This window comes from Dermochelys coriacea, chromosome 5 (assembly GCF_009764565.3).
Source record: "Dermochelys coriacea isolate rDerCor1 chromosome 5, rDerCor1.pri.v4, whole genome shotgun sequence".
Classification (NCBI taxonomy): Eukaryota; Metazoa; Chordata; order Testudines; family Dermochelyidae; genus Dermochelys; species Dermochelys coriacea.
Window position 1 is genome coordinate 86,369,338 of NC_050072.1, and position 13,968 is coordinate 86,383,305.

At 46.5% G+C, this 13,968-nt stretch overlaps 1 protein-coding gene across 1 annotated transcript; it reads right to left on the reverse strand.

The window, feature by feature from the left end:
• Positions 1 to 1,209: 1,209 nt before the first annotated feature.
• CKS2 (CDC28 protein kinase regulatory subunit 2) lies at positions 1,210 to 5,714 on the reverse strand. Its single transcript, XM_038402808.2, has 3 exons — positions 5,559 to 5,714; positions 3,471 to 3,598; positions 1,210 to 1,553 (listed from the first exon to the last, which is right to left on the reverse strand). Exons 1-3 carry the CDS (start codon positions 5,615 to 5,617, stop codon positions 1,501 to 1,503), a joined length of 240 nt encoding a protein of 79 aa, XP_038258736.1. The 5' UTR covers positions 5,618 to 5,714; the 3' UTR covers positions 1,210 to 1,500.
• Between the last annotated feature and the right edge of the window lie 8,254 nt (positions 5,715 to 13,968).

Sequence of the window (13,968 nt, forward strand, 5' to 3'; positions counted from 1 at the left end):
TATTTATCTTTCAAGGATGTATTCTCAGGCCACAGCTTATTGCACTGTAATTTAGTATTAACCATGATTCATGGGCTAGACTACTGTCAGCTAATATATTTTCCCCTCCTACACATCCAGTAGACAGCATGGCTTGCTCATATATTTAATTTTGGACAAATTATGCCTTTTAGAGAAGGAAGCACTAGTGTCAAGAGACCTTTTGGAAGGCCCAGTTAGCAGTCATTTACTTTTTTACTCATGTATGATGGCATAATAGAGAGTCAAACAGTTCAGGTCATTGTCAAACACCTGCACATTGCCTAGAAATCCACACATACAGATGCCTGAGATGATACCCCAGCTATCTTAGCGGGGGTGTAAGCTTACTGCAGCAACTTTGATTTGGATTTACACTACACCCTGTGAAAGTGTATTGCCAGGCTTGGGTTGAGATGGCATAGATATAAAATTATAGCAAGAAGTTCTTCAGAAGGGAATAAGTGGGCACAAGACCTAGACAGATATTAGCTGTAGCTACAGCTAATACCTGAATAGCATGGAATTTTTGCTACTCACTGAATGCAAACTCAAGCAGCACATGGCATATTTATAATCTTAAAGCCAGGACAGCCAACTGCATTCTCCAGCTGGTTTTAGTGTGATCTTCTGACTAGCTTCATCATACTAAAGTGATTTGAGAGGTGGCTCAAATAGCCTAAAGACAGCAAAGTGATGGGGCACATTTTGTTGTAGAGCAGCAAAGTCTGTATTAGCCTGTTTTGTGAAGAGATTCTTGATTCAGAGTAGTCAACAGATAGTAGAGATAGCTATTCACAGATAATACCTGTCTCTGGGAAGACACAGTTGCTATGTCATAGCGGAGAACTAGGTCCCGTGAAGCCACAGTTGTGTTTTTTTTCCACCTCTGTAGTGATTTCATGATCAGTTTTGGACAGGTACCTCCTCCTCCACTAGTTTAGCTTTAACACCCAAATTCTATATAGTTGATTCCGATCTGCTAACACACAAGATTTCTTAGAAAGACTTCACAAAGTAAGTATCTAGAATTGAGAGTGTTTATTTCTTCAGACCCATTGTGAAGAGGTGGGAAGCCATGGGCTTTGAACTAGTCAAACATTTGTAATTACAATGCTGTATATCGGTTCAATACTGAGTTACTCAAGTTTCTAAAGAAAAAAATACATGTAATAAGTCTATAATCAGGACAGACATGCAACATGAACACTTTATTAAACAAAAGTAATTTAATAAAAAGTCAAATGGGCATTTATATTACAGTAAAGGAATATGCTTTTATTAATCTTTAGACACCATAGCAGCCTACTTGGAATTGCATTTGACTGAGCTCTGTTGCTGTGAATAATACAGCTCATGCACAGATACGGATGTATGTTTTGTACATTTTTTTTCAAGTATTCACTGAATACTACCAACCTATATACACTCATATACATAAAGTTCCAGAAGATTTAATAGAAGATTTCCAGAAAAAAAAGTTCATTTTTGTTGGTCTTTCGGAAGAGGTCTTCTAAAGAGAAGGATGTGTGGTTCTGTGGAAATAAGATTGAACACAAATTTCAATGTTGTCCTGCAATATTTATCATGGCCAGTCCTGCACATGTGTATAGCAGCTTAGTACTCAATTACTACATTTAATAGAGAAAACATCAAGTCTCCCTACTGAGTGTAAGAAAAATGACCATTCCTATTAATGCCTTCAAGCTTGCCCCTCTATATGGGGTAAAATTTTTAGAAGCACCCGAGTGACTTAGGATCTTAAGCCAATTAGGTGCTTTTAAGAAGTTTTACCCTTGGTGCCAAGATAGGCCACTCAAAATTAAGATGGGAATTACTATAAGTTAAGTATTTCCATGAATGCTCAAGTTTAAAATACTTGGAAGGTTAAGTGTTGAATGACTGATCAGAACATTTTAGTGTGAAATTATATTTTTCTGTGTGTAACTGTAATGCGTGAGCATATGATCATGATCAACTTCTTAGACCTTGTTTCGTTAAGGAATTTGTACCAGTTTAACAGAAGACTATTGTTAGTACCGTAAAGTCAGTAGAATTTGATTTTTCACATTTCCATACCAAACCTTCCTAATGTAGATGCAGTTTATATTGGCTTGTTTTGCTTAATAAGTAGTGTAAACTGTACTAGCAAGAGCACCTTTATGCTCCATCATCAACACTACAGGTTGGCTATACTAGCCAACCTTTTCTAGCAGAGAGCTGGCTTGTCAGTTTTAAACCAGCTCAAGAATGTCCCCACAGCTGAGTACACTGATTTAACTAGATCAATTTCTAGACAGGTATAGTTAATTGATTCAACTTCCTTGTTTAAACAAGACCTTGAGGCCAAGTGGCGCATGCACATCCTTAAGCAGGAGAATGAAATATAGTAAGTCATTGGAAGGAAAGGCCACGCTTGCAGAAAATTTGAGTCGACCTTTGGTTGAATTTGCTTGCTGGTTCTTCCAATCAGCAAACTTGGACCACCACTGAGATAACTGTCAGTGGACAAACTGCAGGTGAACATAACTGTCAGATTTGTACTAGTTTTATTCTTAAACACTCATAAGTACCAAAGTAGGGTCTTAAATTGAGTCATTTGTACTTTGATACAAAGATTATAATATTACAGTTTAATGTTAAATGCTTTATTTAGTATGTCCCTTCAGTTAAGATCTTCTAATCTTTAACTTTTGTCGTTTCTAGCAAATCAGCTATAATATAGCCACTTGGATGACAGTTTTATTCTGGTTCACGAAGACCAAGTTATACAGTTATCTATATCTAAGGGCTTGTCTACACTGGCAATTAACAGCATTGCAACTTGCTGTGCTCGGGGGTGTTTTTTCACACCCTTGAGCAAGTAAGTTGCAGCACTGTAAAGTGCCAGTGTAAACAGTGCCCCAGTGCTGGGACCTATGCTCCTCGTTAAGGTGTTTTTTTGTTTTGTTTTGTTTTTGAGAGCACTGGGAGAGCTCTCTCCCAGCACTGCACCGTGACCACACAAGGCACATGAAAGCACTGCCACGGCAGTACTTTAGCATTGCTAGTGTAGACTAAAGCTTAGACACCAAGGGCTAATCTAGCACAGATAGCAACTTGTCAGTTTTCTAGTTCAGGGCTTGAAAAGTTTGACAGCTACAAACTAGACATGAGATGCCCACTAGTTAGACCCAGAGAAATCCTGCCCTGGATCTAAAAAGTAAGCGTTAGGGAAATTTGAAGTCACACCCTCCACCCCTTCCCATTCTCCCCCCCACAAAAATGACCCCAATGCTTCTCCACTGCTGTTAGTTTTCCCAAGCAACTACAGAGTTGTGACAATCTTTTGATTCCTGTAACATTGGGTATTGCTAGTAGGCAAAGATTCAGGGTGTCCTTTTAATCCCAGCAAGTACCTGTATAGCAAGTTAAAAGTGCCATTATAGCAATAGATCAGTCATTCTATTTACCTGGCTCATGGATCATGTAATGGACCCAGCCAAGACTTTGCTGGACACCAAGTCTTCTCCATTCCTCTTCAGACATTAGATGGGTTTTTGGTACTTGCTTTGAAAGCTCTCTGGGTAACATCACATGTCTGTTGAAGATATAATAGTACTAAAGTTATCCTGTAGTACAGATCAGTTTTCTTTTTGATGACACCTGTATTTGTAGGCTATAACCATTACTGCCCTTCCTAGAAAAATGTCTTAAGCAGGACTCAGTCTGCCAGACACCAGAAAAACTATATCCTCCAGATGGAGAATATCAGGCAACTTGGCAATATCCTGACCACCGGTAGGAAGCCCAGTGTACTTTTCCTAAGATATTGTGCCCCTCCCGATCTATTTCTGTCAGCTGCTGGAAGGATGCCCACCATCTGTTCTCAAGTTTCCTGGGAGAGACACATCAACTGTTCTACATGTTGATGTACCAATGGCAATATACGGGCTATTTAAAGACTGAATAGTTTTAAATTCATGCAGATTTAAGTATTTATATTAAAATACTCTTAAGCTTAAGAGGTGGTATACTAAATCTTGAAATCCAAGAGCCAGTACTGTAGATGTTAAACCTTCAGCCGTGTAAGGGAAGGTATAATCATGCACTCCATTCCCTACTTCATCCGAAATATATTTGAGCCAGGAGAGAATGCCTGCCTAGTCAAAGCAAAGAGTGCTCCTGGCACTTGGTTATTGCCACACTGTTTAAGAGATGAAGGAAACTCCTATCTACTTGATCAGATAAGTGAATCAGGACTGGTGGTACAAGAATGTTTCCTAAGACCACTTATCACTGCCAAGTCAACTGCTGACCAACATAATCTGACCTCTGCCCTTGAATACCAAACTGTACATGCAGATCACAAGCCTATCTTCACGAGAGTAACATTTAATAAGGTCATGAAACAGAGGCACTGTAGTGTATTTCATAGGGCACTGTGGAGTCTGTTTACCTCTTCCCTCTCAGACCAGTGCATTCTGCCTCCCTATTATGCAAACTGGTCACACAGCATTGTTTCAGGCTTGAATCAACAAAACACTCAAGTGGGGTAAGCAAGAGTTCATCTATCCCATAGCCTTGCCCTCAATGTCATTAACCTGCATAAGGAGTCAGCAATATACCCAGAGCAAAACTTCCCGCAGAAAGTATGGCACCTTTACTACTAAGATTTGTTCAGGGTAGTGTGTGTTAATACACTTCAAGTTAACCTCCCAAGACTCCCTTGCATCGCAGAGCAGCTACACCCGAAAAGGCTAAAGGCTAAGTGCACACCTGCCCAGGCCACGTGGTCTCAGTGAGCTTCTATAGAGTGACTAGAGCAGGAGTTGGCTCACTCTGAAGTGGTGAAAGCAGAGTCAGGTTCTGGAGGGAGCCAAAGGCGCCTCCCCTGATGTGGCCAACAGGCAGTTGCCATTGTTGTCACCCCATTCCAGAGATCAGGATTGTTTACAGGTAGCAAAACCCAGTCCCCCCAATGTCTGCTCCGAACGGGTAAGGGGCCTGCGAGCCCGCCAGTGCTCAACAATGGCCGCTAGAGTTTCCCCAATGAATTTCGGGGCCGTGGAAGTTCCCGTGAGCTCATAGCGACTCTCCCGAGTTCACCTCCAGGAAGCCTGGCTTCCCTGGGAGAGGGCGCCCGCGACTTAGCCACTGGCTCGCGAGCCCCATTCAGCACACACAGCCCGACCGCCCCAGCCTCCCCTCCCCCCGCGCAGGACCCACTGTTCCCCCAACCCCTGTGGAAGGAGCCGCCCTCCCCTCATGTCCCGGGAGGGGCTTGGCGGCGGCGGCGGCCGCGCTCGAGGCGGGCGGAGAGAGCCTGAGTCGGGTCCCGATATTAGGGCGCCATATTCTGACCCGAGCCCCAGAGGAGTCCGTGATCCCTCCCACACCCCCAGAGGGGAGCAGGGGGGCAAAGCATTTACACCCCCACCCCAGAGAGCGCTGCGCCTCGCGCCTCCTCCCCGGAGGCCCCTACGCGCGCGGCCGGCCAGCCAGCTCACGCCCCGCGGCACGGAAGGGGGTGAAGGACAGCGAGAAGCGACCTCACGCACCGATACTCGTAGTGCTCGTCAAAGTATTTGTCGGAGTAGTAGATCTGCTTGTGGGCCATGGCGGAGGCAGCAACACCTAACTCGCGTCCCTCAGCCTGAGGCAGCGCCCGCTGATTAACTGACCCCTTCAGCTTTCCACTCAATTTGAATCCAACAATTCAACGTTTATTGGCGGGCGGTGCCAGCCAATCACAGAGCGTCAGAGAATGACATCACCTGTACCCTCCACTTTCTCCCGACCATTTAGAGGCCATTAGAGGGAAGGGCGTGGTGCACGAGTGGGACGGTTAAAGTGCGCTGCGCGCGCAGGGGTTGGGAGGGCGTTGGAGCCGGCGCGCTCAGGCCGTTTGGTCTTTTCCGGGCATGCGCTTGCCTCGTGAGCGGCCGTGGGGCGGTTACGGGCGCGGTGGGTTGCGGTTGGCAGCGGTTAGGGAAGGAGGCGGGTTCCAGCAGTTTGTAGACTTCTGTCAGCTTCATGCGCGGATGAAGCTGACAGGCTCCTGCTGAGCTGCCGCGCTCCTCCCGACATAGGGGCCGATCCTGCTCGTCTCCTACCCTCTGCTGAGGCGTGTCTCCCGCAGCGCCCCCCCCGCAGCGCTACCTACCTGCTGCAGCTAGCAGTGAAAAGAAAAGGAGGACGTGTGGCACCTTAGAGACTAACAGCTCACGAAAGCTTATGCTCTAATACATTTGTTAGTCTCTAAGGTGCCAGGAGGAAAAGTCCTCCTTTTCTTTTTGCGAATACAGACTAACACGGCTGCTACTCTGAAACCTGACATTTGTTTGAGCGCAAGTTTTCGTGAGCTACAGCTCACTTCATCGGATGCATCCGATGAAGTGAGCTGTAGCTCACGAAAGCTTATGCTCAAATAAATGTGTTGGTCTCTAAAGTGCCACACGTCCTCCTTTTCGTTTTGCAAATACAGACCAACACGGCTGCTGCTCTGAAAGCTAGCAGTGAGAGGGGGTCTGGGTGTGCTTATACTGTAGTGTCAGCACAGGGTTCAAACAGGCTCAAGCCTAACTCCTTCCCCTGCTCCCCCTATCACACTAACCTAGAGCTGGCACCTAGGACCCTATGGGAGTCGAGGGTTGAAGCCTGAGTCAAGCCAGGAATCAGGGTTCAAGCCCTATCGTTTTACAGTGTAGACATAGCCTCATTGGACTTGTGCTCTCTTTGGGAGTACCCCAGGAGTATCCCATGGGCAGCCTGGCTTTGCTGGACAGTCAAATTTCTCCACACTGCACCATGAACAAAAGGCCAGAGTGACACATTTTGGGAGAGCACTAGGAAGTCTGGGATATGGGTGGCTTGACTTGGACCTGTTTAATGCACAGGATAGGCTGGATCTGCAGGTGGGAATCAGGGTTCAACAATTCCTAACCTGGGGTTACAAATAAATGTAGCTGCTCAAGCCTTACGTTAACAAATCCTCTCTGCTAACTCAGGTTTTCCTAAATTTGCACTTACATTGCACTGTAGACATACTGTCTGGCTACTCTGCTGTCTGTTCTTACCTCAGATTACAATAGTGGTAGAGACCTGGGGTACGTCTACACTGCAAAAATAGCATGTAGATGTCCTTGCTCAGGTTGGAGCCCATACTCTGAAATCCACTGGCATGGTGCAGCCTCCGAAGTGAGCTGTAGCTCACGAAAGCTTATGCTCTAATAAATTTGTTAGTCTCTAAGGTGCCACAAGTACTCCTTTTCTTCCTCCGAAGCAGTAAGAGGACAACTGGCACATAAATACGGCTGGTCTGTGGGAAGAACCCATTAGTTTTAACCCTCCCCTTCTTTTCTTAAGTAGGCAATAGGGGTTAGTTAGTGCTCAACTACCCCAGCACACAGTGCACTGGCTGCCCAGCAATGTCCAGGGGCTGATTAATTAGGCACTTGTGTTGTCTTTTCCTGACTGGGAATACCGTGCTGTGATAGGCGAGGGATAGTCTCGAAGCTGGGACCGGTGAAGGAGATATTCCTCACGGCTAACGGTGGCTCTCAGTGAGTCAACCACCAGCGTAGAGATACCACATAATTTTGGCATTAAGGTTTTCCATCCAAAAACATTTTTCTGCAACCTTTTATAGGGGAGTGTGGTAGGACTCCCTAGGAGCTATCATGGACCAAGTATTCAGTCTTCGCACATGGGAGTCAGAGGAAAATAAATTTAATCTGGATCATGGTGTGGAACTATTTGGTAAAGGAAGTAACCCCTGGAAACTGGGAGTTATTTCTGGGGTGGAGGCCTTGTCCACGTTCAGCATATTATGGGAAAGAGATAATATTGGTAAACCACAACCTGAGAAAAAGGAAAAATGTAGAGCCTTAATTTACAATCTGGCTTTAACCAGCCGAGAACTACAAAATCAAGTTGGGCAATTAAAGGAAAAAATTCTCTGCTTAGAAAGGGAAACGGGAATGTGATATACAAGCCCAACAATGCCTTTTGGACTTAAATGCCGAAAAGGCCCAAACCACTTCCTTAACCCTCCAAGTCTCTGTGTTAGAAATACAGATTGGAGAAACATTTCAAAGGACTACTGCAGCAGAGAGGGCAGCCGAAAAGGGGGAGGTAGAACTGAAAGAGGCTCAGGCTGTCATGAGACAGTTATTGACAGGGATTCGGGAGAAGCCCACCTCAAAACAAAATCACATTGTATGCCAGTTTAAGATTTTTAACCTTCAAAAGGAACTCAGATTATACAAAGGATTTTTGGGGGCACAGAAGTGCAATCCTCTAGCGGCTTTTGAAACCAAGGAGGATTGCACAGATGCGGCCTCATCAGACAATGAAAATACAATGGAGGTAGAGGAAAAGAATCAACCCCAGTGTACTTATAATAACAAAAAAATGGTTAACCAGGACTATCACAGTAGTATGAATCCTAGTCTCACCACTGCCCCAGATTATTTTAGCCATGCTACTTACGATGGTTCGCCCGTAACACCTATGGCTCCAATCATCACGTTGGTGACTCAATATCCAGGATTAAATCAGGCTCCTATAGTAAAGGAAGAGAACAGGGTGTTAACACCAGAACAAACCCAAACTTTGGGAAAGCAACTAGGGAAGTGTATGCGGGAAACTGCATTAGAGTCAACTAGAATCTTTGTTATTCCAAGTGTAACCCACGATGATTCCATTGCATTGCTAAGGGAATGTATGTCAATGGAAGATTTTGCAAATGTCCCAGTTGATGTCATTATGAATATGCATAACAACCAAACTGAAGTATAGAGGGGTATCTTTAGAATGTTCAACCCAAGAGAATGTAACGGGCTTGGCATATGCAGAGCAACAACAAGATGGGGAAAAACCTGAAAGGTACTTTTTGAGAAAAAAGTTGTTATTTTGGCTTGTGGGAATGGACATAACAATAAATGGTGTTACAACATATGATACAGCAGAGTTAAGAGGTATTTATTTGCAGGTGCTCAGACCAGGGATTAGGCTAGCCTTGAGTCCTATAAATGTACAACATGTAGGAAATCAGGAGCTGGAATCTCAGATTAAAGAAATCTGAGCTCCAGCAAATGTCCAATGCCCATACTATACCAACCAAAAAACACGTTTCTGCATTTAACAATGGTACCAACCAGATTAAGGGTAATAAAGGTAATAGAATCCAAGAAAAAACAGAGTCTTATAAAAGATCAGTTTATCAACCAAGAGAGTATATGATCCAAGGGAACAAGGAAGATATTGGGGCTGCTAAGCAAGTATTAGCTCAGCATCTCTATAAGTACAAACCCCAAGAAGTGGTAGATAAACTGAACCTAGACTCTCTATTTTCCAGATTAATCAAATACAAGTAAGGGAAGCAGACTGATAAGGATCCAATAGCTGCCTCCAAGGGTGGGTCTGTGCAATCGCCCTACTGAGGCCAACGCAGTGGCCCCCTTTCAAAATGATCAATGGGGAAGGCAGACTGTGAGAATTACTTTAAAGGGGAGATTGGGGACATTTTCCCAAAAGGTTCCAGTGGACACAGGGGCTTCCACCAGCATTTTGGATAAGACACTTAAATGACATACAACTACCAATACATAAATTTAGGCCTTTTGTTTCATATAATGAAAAAGAGAGCCTGATTCCATTTACAAAGGACATTATGTGCATCCTAGGTTCGCTAAAACAGAAGGGGTCTTTTGGATTACAGGATCTAGAGGAGCAGGGTATTCTTGGAATTGACATGCTGAGCAGGTTTGGAGTTATAGTCGATCTGCCCTATCAGACCTTAAGCCTGGCAGAGCTGGGAAAGGAAGGCAAAGTTATTCAGTCATACATAGAGTGGCTGTGTTTAAGGCCCCTCAACCACTCAAAATGCCAGCTTGGGAACAGGAGGTGATGAATGTGGTAAACAAACATGAGAGGGTCTTCGCAAAATCAAAATTAAGCTACAGCAAAATCAATGCCTGCATTAACATCCAAGACCCAAACCCAAAACCTGTAAGGCAGTATCGCTATTCGATGGAAGCCCAACAGGGTATATGCCCAACTACAGAAGCCCTACTCCAGCAGCGGGTGTTGTTACCTGCAATAGCCTGTGTAACTCACCTATATGGCCCATCAAAAAAGCCGATGGGACTGCATGGTGGACCATCATTTATCGAGGGCTAAACAAAAATACCCATAGGATGGCACCCGTGATCACATGGTATCCGGAGATAATGGTGTGTAGAGGGTGGTTACCTGCTCCGGCCTTAAAGGGCTTAAAACAGCCCAGGAGAGGGCTGTGGCTGGGAGCAAGCTGTTCCCAGGCTGAATTGTGGAAGCAGGCTCAGCTCTGGCCACATCCCAATCAGGGCTCAGCTGGCCCTTATAAGAGGGCAGTGGGCCAAAAGCAGAGAGAGTCTCTTCTAGTTGTGGAGGGAGATGGGCCTAGCTGCTGGGGACTGTACTAGAGGTGAAGCAGGGCTGGGGAAGGCCAGAGAAGCTGGGAGGCTCCAGATTGGAAAAGCCCCAGATTGCAGGCCTAGTAGATGGCTGAAGATAGGTACTGAGGTTGCAGTGGGCAGCCCACGGGTAGGCAGAGGCAGCAGGACCAAACTCCCCTTGCCTGTGATGATTGGTTTATACACTGCAGTCTGCCCCAGTGTGCAGGTGCTCAACGGTGACTGATAGTAGCCAAAGATTGAGGTGAGGTGAGGTGGGGATAGTGGGTGGGGGTTCCCTGGGGAGGGGAGACCCAGAGACTGTGGGGGGACTGCCTGGGGGAGCACCCTGGGTAAATGAGGCACCAGAGTCTGGGAGGGACATGGGCGCTAGTAGCAAGCGGGACACCGGCCTGCAGAGGGTGCTCTAGAGGCTGGAATGTTAATTCTCTGGATGACCAGCAGGAGGCGCTGCAAGGGTGAGTGCTGCACTGTGACATGGTGGTAATTACAGCTGGGCACAGGGGTATTCGGTGCTGGACCTCGCCAATGCTTTTTTTTTCTCTATTCCGTTAAACCCGGTATGTCAACACAAATTTGCCTTTACATTTGACAGCTCTCCTCTCGTATTTACCAGCGTGCCACAGGGCCTACATGATGCCCTCAGCATCCGTCAGAAGCTGGTTTCAGCAATGAGGAAATCCCTGAAGAGCTATAAACATGTTGTCAGTTACACAGATGACATTTAATAGCCACCTGATCTTGGGAAGACAATCTCTGAGTGTTGGGAGAAGTGCTACAAATAATTGAGGAGACTGGGTTCCTCATAAATCATGAGAAAGCCCAGTTGCTTCAACAGCAAGCAACCTATTTAGGGTTAAATTAGACCAGGGTGGGCAAACTTTTTGGGCCGAGGGACACATCTGGGTGGGGAAATTGTATGCAGGGCAGGGGGTTGGGGTGTGGGAGGAAGTGTGGGTGTGGGGGGGGGTGCAGTGTGCAGGAACAGGCTCAGGGCAAGGGATTGGGGCAGAGGAGGGGTGTGGGGTGCATGAGGGGGCTCAGGGAAGGAGGTTGGGGTGCAGGAGGGGGCTCAGGGCAGGGGTGCAGGAGGGGTGTGGACTGTGGGAGGGAGTGCAGGCCAGAGGGTTGGGGTGCAGGAAGGTGTGGGGTGCAGCAGGGGGCTCCGGGCAGGGGGTTGGGGCACATGGGTGCAAGATGCAGGCAGGGGGCTTAGGGCAGGGAGTTGGGGGGCGGATTGCGGGAGGAGTTTGGGCTCCAGCCTGGCACTGCTTACCTAAAGCAGCTCCGGGGTGGCAGCGGCACCCACCGGGGCCAGGGCAGACTCCCTGCATGCCTCCCCTGGCCCCACACCGCGCTGCTCCAGGAAGTGGCCGGAACCATGTCCCTGTGTGGCCCCTGGGGAAGGGGGGTGCACAGGGCTCCTCATGTTGCCCTTGCCAGACCTCCAGGTACCTCCTCCAAAGCTCCCATTGGCTGCAGTTCCCTGTTCCCAGCCAATGGGAGCTGTGGGGGATGGTGCCTGGAGGCAGAAGCAATGCACAGAGCTCTCTCCCCTTTCCCCCACCCCCAGGGATGTGGTGCTGGCCGCTTCAGAGAGCGGCGCGGGGCCTGCGGCACCACGGGGGGTAATCCCGTGGGCCGGATCCAAAGCCCTGACAGGCCAGATCTGGCCCACGGGCCGTAGTGTGCAAACCCCTGAGTTAGACTCTACCAGAAGTTGCCCTGATGAAAGCAGGATGGGACTTATCTCCAAACTACCAGCCCCAACCGACATCACTTCATTATGGTCGTTTTTAGGCCTGGCGGGGTTCTTGAAAGACTTTTATTGAGAACTATAGTGAGAAGGCTAAACCTTTGTATGCCCTACTAAGGAGAAAACAACCATGGGAGTGGGGAAGCTCACAACAGGAGGCATGCTGGCACTCAAGAAGGCCTTAATGGAGGCTCCACCTTGGCATTCTGCAACCCAAATAAGGGCTTCCACCTTCAAATATCCAGTACATCCACTGCTATCAGTGCCGTGCTCCTACAAGAACAAGGTAGCTCAGTAAAACTGATTGCATATGGGTCCAGGTTGTTAAGTCCTGTGGAAGTACAATTCACAAGTTGCGAGAAAGCGGTTTTGGCCTTGGTGTGGACCCTATCGCACTGGGAATTTTCACAGGTACTGCCCCTGTTCTTCTCTGGACTTCACATACACCAGTAAAATATGTTTTATCTGGCAAGGCAAATCAAAGGCAGATTAGCCACCCAAGGTTAGCAAATTGGATGCTTACTCTTATTAACAAACAGGTTAGTGTGGAGGAAAATTGGCTCCCCTAGTCAACTCACACACCCTCTGTGTGCTTCTGGCTAACACCAGCAATCATGAATGTCCAATCCTGGCCTCATCGCCGCTCAAATTCAAGTCCTCTTTTAAATTAGAGGAGAAATTTGAGAATGCCAAAAATCAAGGTCAAACCATATGGGTGGTAGATGGCAGCAGCCTAATGCATAATGGCAAGCCTGCTACTGGTTTTGCCACCATGAACGCTACTATAGGGGAGATGTTTCAGGGAAAAATAACCCAACACTCCGCAGTCCCCTCAGCTCTAGAAAATGCTGATCCTGCCGAGAATATTACCATCTGTACTGACTCAGATTGGGTAGTAAGGGCATTGATCAACTGGATGATCATGTGGAAAACTAGAGATGACCATGAGTGACAACAATCCAGTAACCTATTCAGAATATCTGTTATATGCCTGGAAGGTGGCAGAAAAGCGATCAGGAGAAACACTTTTATTCAAGGTCAGAGCTCATAGGAAAAATCAGAGAGAAGTCTCTGTTTTAAATAACATGGCTAACAAATTAGCCAAGCAGGCAGCAAGAATGGGACCAGAAGCATTATGGAATAAAATACCAGCTCCAATAATCACTGTAAAACCAAGAAATTCATCAATAGACTATGTGGATGTTCTAGCTTTACAAAAAGCTGACCCAGAGCTCCATCAGCTGCTAAAGCACAGAAAATATAAACACCGGACTATTACAACCCATGAATCAGGGCTTATAATGGCTCAAGATCACGGTCCAGGAGGGGAGGGTTCTCTGCCTGTACTGGTAATTCCTGAAGTTATTAGATTGGAACTGATTCAGTTGGCACACCAACAAGGGCATTTTGCTTCTGAAAAAACATTGCAATGATATTAACTATAGGATGGTGGCTGTCTGTGCAATGGGACACTGAATTTTATGTTAATAACTATCTCCAATGCACTGTCAACAACCCTGATGCATGAATCCTAAAGGGCCCACTCAAGCATTAAGATGTAGAAGGCCCCTGGCACCGCCTTCAACTAGATCAAGGAGGGGTAATATTTATTGTCTAGTGGTCAAAGATCCATCCATCAAATGGATAGAAGCTTATCTGACAACTAGATGTACAGCGACCAACAGCAAAGCTTTTATTGGAAAATGCCTTCAGCAGGTTCGGGCTCCCCAGAGTTATAGATTCTGATCAAGGGAG

Bases quoted from the DNA above. Each gene is read 5' to 3' on its own strand.
- CKS2 (XM_038402808.2), bottom strand. From the start codon at position 5,617: ATGGCCCACAAGCAGATCTACTACTCCGACAAATACTTTGACGAGCAC. The intron at 3,599-5,558 runs GTGCGTGAGGTC...TATCTTCAACAG, and splicing joins GACGAGCACTACGAGTATCG to ACATGTGATGTTACCCAGAG. The intron at 1,554-3,470 runs GTAAATAGAATG...TTATTTCCACAG, and splicing joins TTACATGATCCATGAGCCAG to AACCACACATCCTTCTCTTT.